The sequence below is a fragment of the Anoplolepis gracilipes genome, chromosome 9, assembly GCF_047496725.1.
Source record: "Anoplolepis gracilipes chromosome 9, ASM4749672v1, whole genome shotgun sequence".
In the NCBI taxonomy this organism is placed as follows: Eukaryota; Metazoa; Arthropoda; class Insecta; order Hymenoptera; family Formicidae; genus Anoplolepis; species Anoplolepis gracilipes.
In genome coordinates this window covers 10,148,416-10,166,896 of record NC_132978.1, presented here as the reverse complement: position 1 = coordinate 10,166,896, position 18,481 = coordinate 10,148,416, and the positions used below count along the sequence as shown (strand labels likewise).

Genomic DNA, 18,481 nt, shown 5'->3' with positions numbered 1-18,481 from the left:
TATATAAAAATTCTATCTATATCTATTAAAAATATTAATAACAGATATTTTATAGATCAATCGGCAAGTAAATAAATCAGAGTTTGGTCAAAGTGGCTTCAAGTTATTGTAATGTAATGCAGAAAATATACCTTTGTTTTAATCAAGATGTGAGAGATGGAAGAGAGAATTGCGAAACTCGACTACAATTAATGCTGCAAAGTGTATCTAATCTCTATCGTATTTATAATTGAAAGAACGCTACGCACTTTCAATTATAAACCCATTCGAATTCTTCGCGAATGTCTACGACGATTACGTCAATTGCATATAACAGCTGTACAACTGTATCTAGAGCGATTACGTGTCTGTGAATCGCACTCGCAATTTTTTCATACGCTTCTACGAGTTAACCTTATATTGTAGGTCAGACAGCTGTTTATCGCAAAATTGCCGACATGCTGGATTGCCAATTCCTGTCAAAAATTAGCAGTCACGATTCACAAATATCTAGAATATCGTTCGATCCGCAAATATCGGACACGGAAATGACGGCTAGTAAATAGAGAATTTTTGAAGTTCTGTTTTTTTTTTTCTTCGATAATCAATCGTATGTCTAGTTTTTCTTGATCAAAATAAAAATTAAAGAAGAATTAAGAATTTATCATTCATCAAAGAACGATTAATAAATATTTACTTTATATTCATAGTGCCTTAACAAGATAGAAAAAGAGGCAAATGACAAAAGGAATTCTCTTCTCTCCTTTGACTATATATATAGTCAAAGCTTTCCTCTCATTCGCGTCTACGCATTCGCGGAAACGAGTGGATTGGTGGTTCTATCAGTTAGTGATTTCCACACTTTCTTTTATTAGAAAAAGAAACAAAGGTACTAGATTGAATACATATATCCCGTTTATCGAACTTCGTACTCTGTTTATTTTTCTTATGTTTATGGACTATAGTACAAGATACAAGATCTCAAATCGTAAATCGTAAGATGCAATTTATTGTATCTGTGCAATTTGTTAGGGAGATTAGAATGACGCGGTAATATTCCATTATATAGAAGTCCAGATGGTTTTTTCTTTGAGATATGTGTTGTGAGATTATATATAAGAATCAGTAGAAATTCGCCATAGCCGATCGACGAGCAGCAAATACATAAATATGTCGACGATGGAAGGCTCGCTCAGCAAGTGGACAAATGTTGTTAATGGATGGCAATATCGATGGTTTGTTTTGGACGACAACGCTGGCCTTCTGTCATATTATACGGTAAAATATCTCTGCAAGAATACAGTTACATTAAATATAAATTATAACCTACTTTTTTTTCTTTCACAATATATGCATGCGATACTTTGCTCCATTCTTTTTTTACGAGTAACCTTTATTATATCTCTAATTAAATTTACTTTTATTTAGAGCAAAGAGAAAATGATGCGTGGAGCCCGTCGTGGTTGCGTACGATTGAGAGGTGCTATTATTGGTATCGATGATGAAGATGACAGTACATTTACCATCACAACAACCTCCTGCAAAGATGATCCAAAAACGTTTCATTTCCAAACACGTAATGGTGAAGAAAGAGAACGCTGGGTTCGTGCGCTAGAAGATACAATACTTCGACATTCTCATACGGTATGAAGAAATATAGAGAGAGGACTTGTTAAATTGATAATATAATTATATTTTTTATAATATGTTAAAAAAATAATATAATAAAAGATTGTTATATAAATTAATATTGTAAAATGCAATACAATGTAGAAAATTAATTGTTACAGAGATGGGATCCTAAAAAATCACCTCCTAAACAGGATTTTGATCGCAAAGTAGCAGAGGCTGATGTCTATCTTCAACTTCTGATTGAACAAATTAAATTAATTGAAGACAAACGAAATGCAGCCGAAAATGAAGACAAACAAGAAAAGTATTCTGCTGTTTTGTCACAGGCTAATGCTATGCTCAATTCCATTAAACACACTATTGTTCAATTACAAATTGCAAAGGTAGTTATTATATGCATTTATTATTTATTATTTGATGTAATTATTATTCTTATGTATGGATTAAATAATATTTTTAGAACACAGCAATACCTGTTAATGGCATATATAGAGGACCATCAAATTCTATACATGTCTCACCTCAACTCCCTCATGGTAAGAATATTTTGCATTTCTAGTTGTGTTTTATTTTATCAATATGCTTATGTCTATGAAGAAATGAAATTATAAAAATAATATCTTGATATACATAATTATTACATATATAGTTATTATTACATATATTTTTATATTATTATTACATATATAGAAAATAAAACTTCTAAAATAAAAAAAATTTGTTCTAAAAAATATCATTATTTTAAAATTATATATACATTTGATTTAAATATTATATCTGTTCTTTGTTGCTGAACTAGGCTGCACTTCAGTTCAGAAGATATCTTTTTCTTTCTATATTGAAATAAGAGCCAGTCTATAGCTACACTGTTTGCAGTTTAGCAATAAAAAACAGACCTTATATATGTACACATAGTATGTAGTAAAGAGGAGTGTGTAACTAGGAGTATTATGATATCTAATTTACTTGCACATGTGCTTATATTTATAAAAAATTGTATTCTTAAGATTTAATATTTTCAGTTGCAGCTGGAACACCTGAAGCAACAGTGCAAACTGGTATTGAATTAGGCTCAGAATGTGTGGAACCAAGAGTACCCATATTATCAAATGGTTAGTTAATATTTATTTTAACATAAAATGTACAATTTAGTTTCATCTCATTAACTGTGTGTTGAACATAGATAAATATAATATATAAACTACACGTTCTCTATGTCTTCAATTGTCAAGATGCATTAGAAAATAGAAAGAGCATACTTTGAATCATTATTCTATCTTTTTCTAATCACCATTCTAATTTTTCCGTTATTGTTAAATAAAACTGTCTTTGTCACCAACGGTGACCTAAAGCATGCTTTCTCTATTAAATTTTTGATGTTTTGAGCTAAACGCGCAGTCTGTATATTATATATGGTCTGTGGTATTAAAGGTCATTATTTTTACAATTATTTTACATTTTCAGTTGTAGACAGAGATTTACCAGTACCACAGTTCTCATACTCATCGTCTGATGAAGATGACGATTATTTCGATGCAGCAGACGAAATACAAACTCCGATTCAGAATCACATTACTCTGCAAGTATAATAGATAATAACAAATAATTAATAAATATATCTCTATATGAAATACATAGAGAATATTTTTTTTTGTTTATGTAATATAGCATATTAATACAAACTTTGTAATCTTTCTGATAAAGAGCTGACATTGGTATTGACAAAATTATATATGCAAACATAGATGTATTCCATTATATGATAAAATAATATAATTTTTTTTTCTTTAGACGTCAAGATTCTGAGCGATTATATTCATCTATGGAAAACATCATCGGAGATAAACGCAAAGAACCGCCTCTACCGCCTATCAAAGGTGATGGATCAGTAGATTACGATGGTGAGTCAACACTTCCATTTTAATATAGATTTTGTTACATATTATTTGTTAGTTTAATTTCTTTTAAACTTTATTACTATTGATTATAGAAAGTTATAATTTTACGGGTGAAATGTAACACCGAATTTATTTGGCACTACATTCAGCGTTACACAGTCTGTTAATTGTGATATCTGTACCAGAAAAATTGCTAAATTATAAAAATAATATCTTGATATACATATATAGTTGAAAATAAAATAACAAAACTTCTAGAATGGAAAAAAAGAAGAAAGTTTGTTTTAAAGTATCATTATTTTAAATAATAAAGTCATTATATGTACATTTGATTTATAAAGCTAGAGTGTAGTAAAGAGAAATATGTGTATGGCTAATTCACTTGCAGATATCTTTGATAAATTGATTACAAAATCAGTGAAATTAAAATTTAATGCAAGTGCATTACTGTTCATCTATTTTTACAACACTTTGGTCTTAATCTTTGAATAATCTATCAAATTGTTTATAAAATTCTAGTCTTAATAATGCAAAAAAGAATGTGTATATTATGAAAATCTTTACACACAATTACTTATCATTTCTGCTATTTTTTAAATTTTTAATAACATTTTCACAAAAAAGAGAAAGAAAAAGAAGTATTTATTTTATTTATATATATATATATATATATAATATATTCCTTTTTCTAATAATCTATATACATTGTTTTATAAAAATTATTTTATTAAAATTATAAAATTAATTAATGAAATTATACAAAGATTTTGCTGACAGAGAAATTGGTTACTATATGAATACTTTTTTATAGTTACTGAATATAAATAGAATATCTCATATCCACTGTAATATTAAAAGTAGAAGCAAACCACAAGAAATCACGATTTCTCATGACATCGTTCATCAGAAAAGAAAAATCAATTTCAAATGAATAAATAAAAAGTAGTGCTGCTGATAGTGACTGCATACATTGATGAAGGAAAAGAAAGTTATATATAATTTTTTTTCCTTTATAATTTAAAAATAACTGAAAATAAAAATAGTGTTTAAGAATAGACATTTTTATTGACGTAACATGCATGACTTTTAAAGATGAGTTTTTGTAAAATCATGAAGAATATAGAGACTGCATGTATAAAATATTTATATATTGATAAAGACTGCATGTGCAAAATATTTGCATATGATATAAGATTTAGATATGATACAAGATTTGAGTACATTTTGTACATATTATGGTACAAGGAAGAATTGAGTTTTGCGATTAGGATATATAATTAATGTCTTGCATGCCTTTTGTTAAATATATAATCGTATTGTATATTTAACCATATATACATATGATTTGCTTTAATAAATAATGCAGTTATAATGAGTGTAGGAAAGAATAGAGATATATGCATAACATTTATGCAAATGTACAATAGTTTTATCGTCGATAATGCAGACCGTGTTTTATACGTCTAATCATCTGTTTTATCCGCCGTGACAATTATTGATCTCTCGGTGATCATGAATTCCTTTTGACGTATTAGCGTTCTATAAGCAGACACTTGCGAACGCTTCATTTCTCTTTTAAGTAAATAGAGCGAGTGTGTGCATCTATTTAATTATCATGACGGTGAATAAGGAAAGAGAACTACGACAGAATTTCACGTTCTGTTGTTTGTTTTTAAATCGAAGCATCCGTCAAGATACTTCGCGTTAATCAAAAACTGTTTGATCCTCCGGATTAAGGAGCTTAGGAATGGATACTAGTTGGTTTACTCTTACAAGACAATATGTTGGACATAACTTCAAGTCGTAAGTTATATATTAGTACAGATATATATACATATATATATATGCAATAAAAAGTTCTCAGGTTAAGTTTCTGCAAATTTAGAACTTTTATATACATATCTTGTATGATATTGTTGCAATGAGAGAGATTTATGAATTCAAATTGACAGTATTTTCAAAATTTCCTCATATTGTAAACATTTATTATGAACTTAAACTGTGAATGCATGTCTGTTACAGCTCTTTACGAAGAAGAAAGCGAAACAGAGAGTAAGTAATATATAAAAAATAAACAATAAAAGTATAAACTGTTATTAAAAAATAGTTTTATATGTTAATATTTTTTTCTTTATGTTTATTATTTATAGTGGATTCCATGGAGAGTCATGGATCAGTCGTGACTCATCTTCTGTCCCAAGTGAAGATTGGTATGGATTTGACAAAAGTTGCCTTACCAACATTTATCCTAGAACGCAGATCACTCCTTGAGATGTACGCCGATTATTTTGCTCATCCTGATCAGTTTGTGAGGTACTATTTATTATATTAATTATAATTATAATTTTTTATAACTTTGACTTAATAAGATTATTCAACATATATTATTGTATTTGTTTTAAAATTTTTGCATGATATACTTTTGAAAATAATGGTATTTTTCTTAATTTAGCATTGCAGATATGCCTACACCTCGGGAGAGAATGGTGCAAGTAATCCGTTGGTACTTGTGTAGCTTTCATGCAGGACGTAAATCTGGTGTAGCTAAAAAACCATACAATCCCATATTAGGTGAAATTTTTCGATGTCATTGGAACATACCGAATGTTAATTCTTCTGATAATGCTACAGATTATAGCAAACTTGCTGCAGATGGTCCAGTACCATGGTGTAAAGAAAATCAACTTTCTTTTATTGCTGAGCAAGTCTCTCATCATCCACCAGGTAAATTTTTTTTAAGTATTTTTAACTAAAATATACTTTATCTAATTATATATGATCATATAAAATGACTTATTATTTTACTATATTTTTTGCAGTTAGTGCATTTTATGCTGAGCATGTTGGAAAAAAAATTAGTTTTGGAGCTCATGTTTGGACAAAGAGCAAGTTCTTAGGCTTAAGCATAGGCGTACACAACGTGGGAAAGGGTTGGGTAAATGTTCTACAACACGGGGAGGAATATGTTCTAACCTTTCCTAATGGTTATGGCAGATCTATCCTTACTATACCATGGATAGAATTAGGAGGAACTGTAACAATAAATTGCGTACAAACTGGCTACCATGCAACGGTAGAATTTTTAACAAAACCTTTTTATGGTGGCAAACGGAATCGGATTACATGTCAAGCGTTTCAAGCAGGAGATAAAAAACCGTTTCTCGTTATAAACGGAGAATGGAGTGGTGCAATGGAAGCAAAGTGGCCGGATGGTGTAAGTTGAAATATTATAAATAGTTTCAACATGATATTAATTAATAAAAATTAAATAATATAATAATTTGAATGTTTCAATATCATATGTAATAAGTTACTGTAAAAACTATTAAAGAATTCTAATGTATACAATATAATCATTCATAAAAGCTAATTGTCTGCCATGTATTTTTTTTTTTTTTTTTTTTTTTTTTTACAGAGGAGTGAAATGTTTGCTGATGTAAGAGAGCTTAGTACAGAAAGGAAATTAGTTAAGACAGTATGCGAGCAAGAAGAATGCGAGTCACGAAGGGTTTGGCGCGATGTAACAGTTGGCCTACGTATTAACGATATGGATAAAGCTACAGCAGCGAAAATTGCAATTGAGCAAAAACAACGGGACGAAGCACGATTTCGAAAGGAGAATAATATGGCGTGGCAAACGAAAGTAAGGGAAAATTTTTATTTGATCCTTTTGTTTACCATATGATTATTGTCAACTTATTGACAATATTTTTTTAATTTTTATTCAACAGATTTTTAAGGAAACCAAAGACGGTGGCTGGATGTACATAAAACCTCTTGTAGATAGAATATGTAGTTCTAATGATCAAATGAATATCACGTAATATAACATTATATACTTGACACAGCAGATACAGCACAATATTAGAGGAAAGATTATGGCCTAACAAAAGGCCATAAGAGCTGTAATAAAATAAGCTTAATTCAAAATACATACTTTCATGCATCTGAATAATTTTATTGAATATTTTTATGCATAATAGTCATTTAGCTCAATTAGAAAGGAGACAACGATATTATTCGTCATTTTATTTTTCACGTCACGTTTTTAGTTTATATACATATAATAAACATATATCTTTTCAATAACATTAATAATATGAATTTTTATGGTATAAAATTATATTTGCCTTTTCTTTATCCTTGAAATAATTTCACAGATAAAGATTTCAAACTTTTATTATATTAATATTTCATATATATGATAATTTTTTATGTATATAACATTTGACGTTAAATTTATATAGAAGAGTATAAGAAGAGAATTATATGTACAATAAATGCAAAATCTATGTATATTGTATTGTACAGATTGCATGCTTGTATGCACAAAAGTTTATGATGTCAGATTAGACATATAATTATTCTAAAAATTATAAAATTATTTTTGTGAAATCTTGCTGATTTCTTATTGGCAAATACATATCTTCAATATATAATAAATAATTCACAGATTTCATAATCATGGTTTTTTAAAATAAATAAATTATATATATGCATTTCTTAGACAAAAAACATAAATAAGAACTAATATTTTATTTTTATTGCAATATATAAATTTCATTTTATAAATTCTGGAAAAAATTTCTAATTTTATTCTTAGTCAAATAAGTTATCAATAAAAATGTATAATAAATAGAAATATATTGTAAAGTATGTTCTACATAGGCATATTAGTATACTATTAATTATGCAATGTCCATAATGCAATCTAAATTTCTTGATTGAATAAGATATTTATAGATACTATGTTTCTAAGATATAATAGAAATATATATATATAATGAAATGGTTATTAAATTAATAACATTTCTATTACATTTTAGAAATATTGTATCTAAATATATCTCTTAAATTTTTTTGATATCTTTAAATGTTCCATTTGAAACAGAGAGATTAGAATTAATATATTAGTTTTGTTTTTATGAAATATGTATAACACAAACAGGCAAATATTTCTTTATTACATATAAAAAATAAGTATACAAAAATATGTAATATATAAAAATTATTATACATCATTATTTAGCTATAGTATTTAGTTCTTGTAACACAATATAACCAAGAAAATAGTCTATAGCAACAGTTCTATAAACATGTGGCAGTCGTTTTGTCGATGATAACAAGTAATTTAAACCAGCTTCTATTATAGGTAAACTTACTTCCAGATGTTTAATATTCGAATAATTAGTATTAGTAATTTTACTTGTTCCATATTTATATAAAACTTTAGCTACACATTTCTGTTGTAAGGAAATAGTGTCAATATTCATTACTTTGTGATTAGGCTCTGTAATTAAATTTAATTTACAGTCCATTGGTTTTATCAGAAGACAATGAATTTGTTTGCCAACAGATGTTTGCAAGATAATTTCTTCTCCTAAAATTTCACTCAATGATTCTTTTATAAGTATTAGAAAATCATTGAGTGGATCAGTAGCATTTACAATATTCAATGCATTACTTTGTGGTTTGTAATCCACGCAACAATTCCATATTTTAAATAAATTATATGCATGAAGTGTTCCTATATGTAATAAACATTTATTGCAAGTTAATGTTTTATTATCTATATGTACATGGTTTTCAAAAATATTTTTATGCAATACAGAAAAACAAGAGCCATATAAATAGTCAAATTCCTGTAATTGTAAATTTGTCATGACATTGGAACTATGCTTACAACAGAACCATTCATCTGGATCGTATTCTAGATCGGGTAAAGATAAAAATCTCTTAAAATTAATCGATTTTGAAAGAACATTTTTACAACAAGTACATAACATAATACATTCTGATGTTTCAAACAATTTGATATTATCTAAAAATGGCTGTTGACTGTTACTCGATTGAACTGCTGATGTATGTGTATCAGTTACGATTTCTGTACTAAATGATCCAAATACAGATTCTAATGGCGCCGTTTGTAAACGAAAGCAAATCCAATTATTTATTACACTTAACATAGATAGAGAAGTAGGTATAACTTTTACAGATGGCAACAAAAGATCTATGTGACAATCTTTGAGTATTAATATTATGTTACTTTCCAAGAGTTTAATTCGAACATTTTTTAAACAGAGATCTTTTCGTACGGCAATAAACGCATTGCAAGATTGCAATCGTGGTCTTAACTCTAACGTAATAAACTCCATTGGTTATCATTCACTGATGTAACCGTGTCATGGTGTAATGCATCTTTCTTCAATTGTAATTCTAAAAATACAATACAAAATAAGACTTTCTTTCTTATAGTGCGTTTATTATGTTAATATGTTTTATTTCTAATATATTTTATATAATTTTATTTAAAAAAATACTAATTACCTACGATATTGTCATTTGTCATACGACGTAATAGTAATCCAACACGTGCTTATCATAAAATCAAAAAGGTATGATATCGGCTATTCGAAGTGCGTTCTAAAAATTGACAGAAAGTTTTGAAGCATTTTAATTGGCCAATCAGGACAAAGACTTCTTTGTTCTGATTGGTCATTTATTTTATTGCACATGCGCATATATATCGCATAAATTCCTATATTCCTGATTCACAAATGTAACGTGTGGCGTGTGGCAGTAGTACGGACATACTCTCTGGCGTTATGTTATATTCTCGCGATGTTCCCGCGAAGATTCGCATAACCTCTTTACTTCAGCTTTTTCGATCGTTTCACGTCTACAACGTCGACGTGTTTTTCCGTATCGTATGTAGTTTCGACGATTGTCAGTAACTGTCACGTAATAGAAACGTGTCTCTTACAGAATGACAAAATCGTTGGTAAATGAAGTAATTTATTGATGATCTGACCTGACAATAGTCAAGGGTAGCTGACATCTCGTTCTTATCAGCGACATATACCGAGTGAACGATTCGTTCCTTTTGTGAATTCATGAAAAAAAAAATACGCAATGCAGACTTGAGATTTACACGAAAGTTGTAGTTCGTGTGGAAGAATTGCAGAGAATATCAGCGGACAGAATATATATAAATTAATCGTTCCGATAAATATCTTACTATTAAATATTAACTTGAGAAGAGGAACAAACATATAAAAAAGATAAGTGTTACATGATTCGCGAATTCACATTGATTTCAAGTGATAATCTCGTGTAGTATATATTATTTATTACTGACGCTTTTAAAGCAGACCAAATGTCAAAAAACAAACTAAACTTGACACTACCACCTGGTTCGATAGAACCGGCACCAGCAGTGTCACCGTCACCGCCAGTTCCACCTTTACCCACGTACTCGGAACCTCCAGTGATACCTGAGTAAGTTGAAGGTTCAATTATTTCAAGCGCTACATTAGTCAAGCATTAATATTCTCTTTGAATGTAATATAAGGTTCAAGATTTAATTATTTTAAAAAATTTAAGTTTAAATTTAGAATATTGCTGATATATAAAAAGTTTGAACAAATTTTATATATGCATCATAAATATTGTGAACATTTAAGCGAGTCTTGAATGATACACAATCTTAACTTTTATTTTCTATATTTGAATTTTTTTCTCTTTATTTAATTTTCTCTTCTGTTATATATGTATGAAATAATTACATAGAATTTTTAGATGTAACTCTAAAAATAAAACTTTTTGCAGTGGTGTAATGAGTGGTAAAATGAGCATAGATGCTATTCAAGAAAGTTTAGAGGAATTAAAAATGGATGAGGAGCAGAGAAAACGATTAGAAAGCTTTCTTGGACAGAAAGAAAAAGTTGGGGAATTATGTGATGACGATTTTGAAAAATTAGGTGAATTGGGTGCAGGTAATGGTGGTGTTGTTATGAAAGTCAGGCACAAAAAGTATGGTCTTATAATGGCAAGGAAGGTAAATAATTTGTGTTGTATACTTTAAAAATTTTTATATTTTCAAAATACTAGTTAAAGATAGATGCATTTTTATCTGAAATTTTTTTATATTTCAGTTAATACATTTGGAAGTAAAGCCAGCTATTAAGAAACAAATAATCAGAGAATTAAAAGTACTTCACGAGTGTAATTTTGCACATATAGTTGGATTTTATGGTGCTTTTTATAGGTAATTCTTAAAAATTATTTTTAAAATACATAAAAAAGATATTTTTTTGTAAGAGTCAAGTACATATATATATATATATATATATATTATATTTCAGTGATGGAGAAATTAGCATATGCATGGAATATATGGATGGTGGATCATTAGACTTAATTTTGAAAAAAGCAGGACGAATTCCAGAACCTATCCTAGGTACAATAACATCTGCTGTAAGTTAAATTTTTATTATTAATATAATTAGAGAGAGAAGAGAGGAACAGTCTGAATTAAATATGACAACATACAATGTATATATATACACTTACAATCTAATAATAACAACTACTTTTCTAATTAAACATAAGATATCAAATATGAACTACAAATAGAGGTACTATGCATATGTGATAGATTGTTGATTAATGAGTGTGTTAAATTATACATTGGAAAGTATATAAGTTTTTCTATAAAATTATAATAGAAAAAAAAATTTTTAATAGTACGTTTCTCTTTCCATAATTCCACCAGGAAAGAGACGAATACATAATCGTCTAATTTCATCATAAGTCCAAAGAAACGCACCAAGTGGCAAGCAAGGCCAATACCAATAAGCAAACAGCGGCATTGTGTTTAAAACATACTCTGTTCCTGGAACATAGAGTAAGATTCCTGTTAGAACAACTTCGAAGACAAAAGAGAAGTTGACGAACCAGTTGTCCATTCCTTGTTGAAAGATGGAGTTGCGCCTAGTTTTGCACATTACTAAATCTATCATTTGTGTTATAACGATGGAGAGAAAATATCCACTTTGCGCTTCCATTAACAAGTTCATCCTATTCTCATAAGTCCACGTTTGACCCCAGGAATCTTGTAAATCGTTGATAGATGGATTCTCCCATTCCATTCGTAAACCTAATAGACGATCGGGCATAAACCCATACAGCATAAGGATCATAAAGTATGTATAGAATCCAGCAAAGGACTGCGTCATTCCTATTTGACCATAAGTAATAGATATTAAACGCTTGTTCACCAACTTATCGTACTGAGGATTTCTCGGCGCGCGACGCATTATATCAGATTCGGCCTTCTCATACGCCAAAGCGATGGCAGGAACCACATCAGTGCCGACATCTATGCAGATGACCAATTCGATGACCAATGGTAGGGGAATCGCAAATATCAAACCACTCAGCATCGGCAACATTTCCGGTACACTTGATGTTAAAGTGTACGCGATTGATTTCTTCAGATTATCGAATATCAGACGGCCCTCTTCGACGCCGGTAACAATCGACGCAAAGTTGTCATCCATGAGTATCATGTCAGCAGCATTCTTGGCTACGTCGGAACCGGCGATACCCATCGCAACTCCTATATCAGCCTTTCGCAATGCCGGCGAGTCGTTCACGCCGTCGCCGGTGACTGCCACGATCTCTCCCAACCGTTGACAGCTCTCCACGATCAGCAATTTTTGCTGCGGTGATGTCCTCGCAAACACAATCTCCTCGTAATGGCGTATAATATTATCTAACTCGTTTGAATTCATGTTTCTCAATTCGGCGCCAGTGATAATGATCGCGCCGGTATCCATATCAGTCACTTGCGAGGAAGATTTATCTTGTAAGATTGCCCGTTCGTAACGAGTCTCTTGACCTTCACTTATGATACCCACTTTTTTGGCAATCGCCATCGCCGTCACCGGATGATCGCCCGTCACCATAATCACCTTGATACCGGCGGTACGGCACTTCTGTACTGCTTCGGGTACGCCGGGCCTCGGCGGATCCTGCAGGCTTATTAATCCGACGAATCTGTATCCCATGGTAGGAAAATTGTAGGACTCAGGGGAATCGGTATTAAACTTGTAGTTCGGCCCGTATACATTATTTGGCAGAAATATATCGCAATACGCAAATACACGTTCACCGAGATAGCCTAATTCCATGCAGGCTCTACGAGATATAGCATAGTCGTGGCTAGTCATCTTCTTGGTCTCTCCATCTGTCGTCAGTATTGTCGTGCAGTTCTCCAATATCACTTCCGGAGCACCTTTCAGTATCATCGTATAACCATCGGTATCTTGGTGTATCGACATCTGATACTTGGTCATAGAAGTGAAAGGGATCTCAGCTACTTTTGGATAAGTCTCACGAAACTTCTGTGTAGGATGTATATGTTCGCAAAACTTGAGGATACCAGTTTCGGACGCGTCGCCGATGATCTTACGCTCCTCGATGGGCGCCAATCTATAGGACTCGGCGGTGAATTCAGCACGCAGACAGAGAGTGGAAGCTTTCAGCATAATACCAAAAGCCGGCTTCTCCAGCAATAAGTCTCTTTCGACACCGATACTTTCACCCGGCGGGAACTTGTACCTAGTATGGCCGAACCACATATTAGACACAGACATCTTGTTTTGCGTAAGAGTGCCTGTCTTATCGGAACAGATTGTCGACGTCGAGCCTAGAGTTTCGACTGCTTCCAGATTCTTCACCAGACAGTTCTTGATCGCCATTTTTTGTGCAGTTAACGTTAAAACCGTCGTCACGGTCACCAACAATACCTCAGGTACATTGGCGATAACTATTCCGAGCAGATAGGTGAACGCCCGCACGAGATTGGGCTCCAGCAGCAGTGATAATCCGAAAAAAATAACACCACACAGAATCGATACGATCGTAATGATCTCGACAAAGTGTCTGATTTCTTTGGCGATCGGCGTCTCAATTTTAGCGAGATGCGACGTGAGACCGGCTAGTCGACCTATCATTGTATTATCGCCTGTGGCGATTACGATTCCCTTGCCGTCGCCCGCTACGGCAAACGACGTGGAGAAGGCTATGTTGGCGGACTCGAGAGGATTCTTATCGGTGGGATAATCGGTGCGCGTCACCGGCTCGCTTTCACCAGTGATGCTGGAGTTCTCGACTCTTAATCCACGACACTCTATTATCCTGATGTCGGCTGGTATTTTGTCACCCATCCGTATCTCCACCAGATCACCCAGAACCAGCTCTTCCGTACCTAGACGTAATTTTACACCATCGCGAATCACCGTAGCGAAAGTGGGCACCATCTTTTTGAAGGACTCCATCACTTTGATATTTTTACTTTCCTGTATGTATGCAAACACACCTGAAGTGATGCATATCAAGACGATGATTATGCCCAGCCATACGATACCAATATCGGGCTGTCTCATAAAGTAAGTAACAACGTACAGAATAAAGCATAGAATTGCACAAACCCAAAGCAACGCGGCGAATCCGTGGAACATGCACTTTAAGAATTTGAGGTATTCTGGCGTGACCTTGGGCGGTGACATAGCGTTTGGTCCGTCTCGTACGAAAATTTTGAGCGCCTCTTCGTTCGTCAGACCTGTTTCCGTATTCGTATTCAATTTCTCGCATAGAATATCCAAAGCTATCATATGATCGATAGTCTCTAACTCTTGATGCAGCTCTTCTATTTCCAGCTCGGTCAGTTTTTTCTTATGCAGGTGCAAAGAGGACGGGCGAGTTGCTTGATGCAGTACGGAGGGCACATGGATCGGTTGCTGCACCTTCGAAGTGCTCGGCTGCATTTTTGCAACGGGATTTTGCAAAAGATACTTCCATAGAGATACAACTTCACACGTTCACACATAACGCTTCTCTTCTTTTTCATATTTAATTAACGATCCGAAGTCATCTCCCTACTTGTTTGCTATCGATTTCTTTTTGAAATAATAACGCGAACTATTGCGGTTCTTCTTACAGGTTTTGAAAGGCTTGAGTTACTTGCGAGACAAACATGCCATAATGCACCGCGATGTAAAACCCAGCAACATCTTAGTTAATAGTGCAGGCGAAATCAAAATCTGTGACTTTGGTGTTTCCGGACAACTGATCGATTCAATGGCAAATTCATTTGTTGGAACACGAAGCTACATGTCGGTAAGCTTATAGTGAATCATCATATCTAATCATAACGAATCAATATAATTATTCTATCATATAGAATGATATACAAATATCTGCGAGACGGATTAATATTGTGTGTTTTTACTTTACAGCCTGAAAGACTCCAAGGAACGCATTACTCAGTACAGAGCGACGTTTGGTCACTCGGATTGTCGCTCGTGGAAATGGCAATCGGGATGTATCCGATACCACCGCCAGACGAGAAGACCTTAGCTTCAATATTCGGCCCGCAATCTGCACAACCGCCTACGGAGAATCCGATAACGAATAGTGTGCCTACGCCGACTACACAATCACCAGGACACAGTCAGTATTTGCTCGTGAACTTTGCAAATAATATATTGTTAATCGTTGATTCTTCATCTCGTAGGTGCAAGCAGTCCAAGACCCATGGCAGTATTCGAGCTGTTGGAATACATAGTCAACGAGCCACCGCCGAAACTGCCGCCTGGAATATTTAGCGACGCTTTTATGGATTTCGTCGATCGATGCTTGAAGAAAAACCCAGCTGAAAGAGCAGACCTAAAGACATTAATGGTAAGTCTCTTTCTCTTTCAGATTAAAAACCTGATTGATAGCTTAATGGAAAGAGAAACATTATGTTTCACGATCATATATTCTAGAATCACGAATGGATAAAAAAAGCCGAATCAGAAAACGTAGACTTTGCTGGCTGGGTGTGTCGTACGATGGACTTACAACCAACTACGCCAACGCATTTAGCGAGCGTGCAATCCTGAATAAATGTAACTCTTACATACTTGACTACATATATTCGCGTTCAGTATTCCTAAGTCATCTATTAGTTTTATTTAGGTTTTCATTCGGTCAAACGGTGGCGTATATCCATTGTGTATCCGTTCATTGCAATTTTTTTTAATAAAATCTATCGGGATGCGTTAAAACGATGCTCTGTTGAATGAATCACCATTGAGCACTGCGTGAATGATTCAAGTTTACCAAGGATGTATCTATAAAAAAAATAGTAATATAAAAAAACCCGATTGATTAATATCGCATTAAAGCATCTATTTCCTTATCGATCGTAATTCAATATGAATGTAGGAAACAGGAATCTTAAATCATCTGTCTTGGTCAATTTCTTGCTATTATAAGAAAGGAAGAAAATGATTAAATCATGTAATGTATAAAAGTGATAATCTATAAAACATTGTTATATAGGTAAAGTCTCTATTATCTATTAATTTTTGCGATAGGACGAATCATGTTTCATTTGAAATCTACTCGCTTAGCGTGAAATGTATCATCGTCCAAGCAATTTACACATAACACGCCACTGTGCCAAATATTAATTTCTTTCACCTTATATGTTCGTTTTTTATGCTTGTGTTGAGAGTATGTAAGAAAAAAAATTGCAATATATAAGTTTATTATTAGAAACTCATGGGCAAATTATGTTCCCCGTGATATAATTAGGATACACGAATGAGCATCGAACTTATGAATGTCTCGTTGGAGAGAAAATTAACTAGATCGAATTATACTTCTATAACATTTGTACCTGACACATCCATAGGAACGTTATTTACACGATTAAACGATTAAACTTCATGTTAAGAAGTTGTTTTTATATCAATATATAGCTGCGATTAGAAACGATTTCAAATTTAATTTTAATTTTTCTATATAATGAAATGTTTTTCATCATAAGATAATCGTTAAAAAAAATATAATTTATATTTTTACTTTTCCTAAATATTAATTTGTGTGCTTATTTTAAATTATTAAATTTTTGCAAATTTATCGATATATTTACTGATATGTAAATCTAGATTTAGTAGATTATCCTACATCTGATATAAAAGGCCAACTGTTATCATTGTGTAATCAATACAGACTTATGTGAAAAAAAAAGCAAACCTGATTTTTCATATATAATTGCGGCCTTACAGTATAAGTGATTACAATACTTCTCATAACACACAATTTGAACCATGTTTATATATTCGATTTATAAGATAAATAGAATTAATATATGTGAGTCCTTTTGCTGCTAAGTATGTATATGTATGCACAGTGGGTGATATTTTTAATTCCATTTAACACTAAATATGCGATGAGGACTATAACACCATTGCCCTTTTATCAAAAGATATAAATATATAAATAAAAGACATGATAATAATAGAATAAAATTGAAATATCTTATTTTCGTTTTGTTGATAAGTAATAATTATTATAAAAAAAATTATTATAAGATTACCCAAACAGCAAGAGGATTGACTTTTGTGCATCTAATTGTATGCTCAATCCTTTTGTATGTACATACAGCATATATAAAGTGCATTTTAAAAATGTCACTTTATAAATAATAATTTGAATTTTACGAATATTTGAGGAACTAGATATTAAGATAAATTCTTTATTTCGTTCTTGTCTGTCACTTTATATGTACACATCATTAAATATAAATTGTAATTCGCATTTAAACACATTTAATTTTATAGTACTTAGTCAATAGTTACATTATTATTGGTAAAAGAATTTAAAATATTCATCAAAACAAATTCAAATATCACAGGTACAGACAGTAGGATTGTTATAAAAAAATACAAATAGAATATAATATATGTACTAAATTGTAATTTTAGAACTGATTTATCGTTTGTTGAAGTTTTTTATGTTGAACATATTTTGTAGATACAATTTGCAAGTTAGTGTTATATTGTATGTAATAGAGAGAGAGAGAGAGAGAGAGAGAGAGAGAGAGAGAGCAATTTGCGAGTTGGCTTAAAAATCACCAGATTGTGATTACGATATGCATCATAATGTTTATAAGTGAGATACTTCTCACAATATGTAGAAGCGTAAAACGCTCAAGTAAAATTTCATATTATGTTTATATCACAATTAATAGAAACAATGATAATTAATAGTAAGGATTCATGCATATAATGCCATTTATTGTAAAGTGTGATCTCTATTATCTGTCATAGAATGACAATATACATATTTAGTTG

At 31.8% G+C, this 18,481-nt stretch overlaps 4 protein-coding genes across 5 annotated transcripts; 2 read left to right on the top strand and 2 right to left on the bottom strand.

Annotated features, from left to right (window-relative positions):
* The first annotated feature begins 898 nt into the window (after positions 1–898).
* LOC140669211 (oxysterol-binding protein-related protein 9) lies at positions 899–9,450 on the top strand. The gene is made up of 13 exons (XM_072898832.1): positions 899–1,257; positions 1,408–1,623; positions 1,770–1,994; positions 2,072–2,147; positions 2,634–2,723; positions 3,076–3,190; positions 3,403–3,512; positions 5,532–5,561; positions 5,660–5,822; positions 5,962–6,233; positions 6,329–6,723; positions 6,925–7,152; positions 7,241–9,450. Exons 1-13 carry the CDS (start codon positions 1,150–1,152, stop codon positions 7,331–7,333), a joined length of 2,121 nt encoding a protein of 706 aa, XP_072754933.1. The 5' UTR covers positions 899–1,149; the 3' UTR covers positions 7,334–9,450.
* LOC140669214 (uncharacterized) lies at positions 8,531–9,949 on the bottom strand. Of its 2 annotated transcripts, none has more exons than XM_072898837.1 (2): positions 9,837–9,949; positions 8,531–9,725 (listed from the first exon to the last, which is right to left on the bottom strand). In XM_072898837.1, the coding sequence occupies exon 2, from the start codon at positions 9,662–9,664 to the stop codon at positions 8,531–8,533; it is 1,134 nt and encodes a 377-aa protein (XP_072754938.1). In that variant the 5' UTR covers positions 9,665–9,725; positions 9,837–9,949. The 2 variants fall into 2 exon arrangements, with proteins under 2 accessions (XP_072754938.1, XP_072754939.1); XM_072898838.1 differs by having other exon boundaries at positions 9,841–9,916.
* A 131-nt stretch (positions 9,950–10,080) lies between these two features.
* Dsor1 (mitogen-activated protein kinase kinase 1) lies at positions 10,081–17,656 on the top strand. Its single transcript, XM_072898836.1, has 8 exons — positions 10,081–10,787; positions 11,118–11,346; positions 11,444–11,556; positions 11,654–11,765; positions 15,297–15,473; positions 15,593–15,806; positions 15,871–16,037; positions 16,124–17,656. Exons 1-8 carry the CDS (start codon positions 10,666–10,668, stop codon positions 16,238–16,240), a joined length of 1,251 nt encoding a protein of 416 aa, XP_072754937.1. The 5' UTR covers positions 10,081–10,665; the 3' UTR covers positions 16,241–17,656.
* Positions 12,029–15,121, bottom strand: LOC140669210 (sodium/potassium-transporting ATPase subunit alpha-B). The gene has a single exon (XM_072898831.1). It carries the CDS (start codon positions 15,119–15,121, stop codon positions 12,029–12,031), a length of 3,093 nt encoding a protein of 1,030 aa, XP_072754932.1.
* Positions 17,657–18,481: the final 825 nt, after the last annotated feature.

What these genes read in the sequence shown, in the direction of transcription:
- LOC140669211 (XM_072898832.1), top strand. Translation starts at nt 1,150, where the DNA reads ATGTCGACGATGGAAGGCTCGCTCAGCAAGTGGACAAATGTTGTTAAT. An exon ending in TACTTCGACATTCTCATACG is followed by an intron (nt 1,624 to 1,769) that starts GTATGAAGAAAT and finishes TAATTGTTACAG; the next exon opens with AGATGGGATCCTAAAAAATC. An exon ending in AGTACCCATATTATCAAATG is followed by an intron (nt 2,724 to 3,075) that starts GTTAGTTAATAT and finishes TTACATTTTCAG; the next exon opens with TTGTAGACAGAGATTTACCA.
- LOC140669214 (XM_072898837.1), bottom strand. Translation starts at nt 9,664, where the DNA reads ATGGAGTTTATTACGTTAGAGTTAAGACCACGATTGCAATCTTGCAAT.
- Dsor1 (XM_072898836.1), top strand. Translation starts at nt 10,666, where the DNA reads ATGTCAAAAAACAAACTAAACTTGACACTACCACCTGGTTCGATAGAA. An exon ending in GTCTTATAATGGCAAGGAAG is followed by an intron (nt 11,347 to 11,443) that starts GTAAATAATTTG and finishes TTTATATTTCAG; the next exon opens with TTAATACATTTGGAAGTAAA. An exon ending in TTTTATGGTGCTTTTTATAG is followed by an intron (nt 11,557 to 11,653) that starts GTAATTCTTAAA and finishes ATTATATTTCAG; the next exon opens with TGATGGAGAAATTAGCATAT.
- LOC140669210 (XM_072898831.1), bottom strand. Translation starts at nt 15,121, where the DNA reads ATGCAGCCGAGCACTTCGAAGGTGCAGCAACCGATCCATGTGCCCTCC.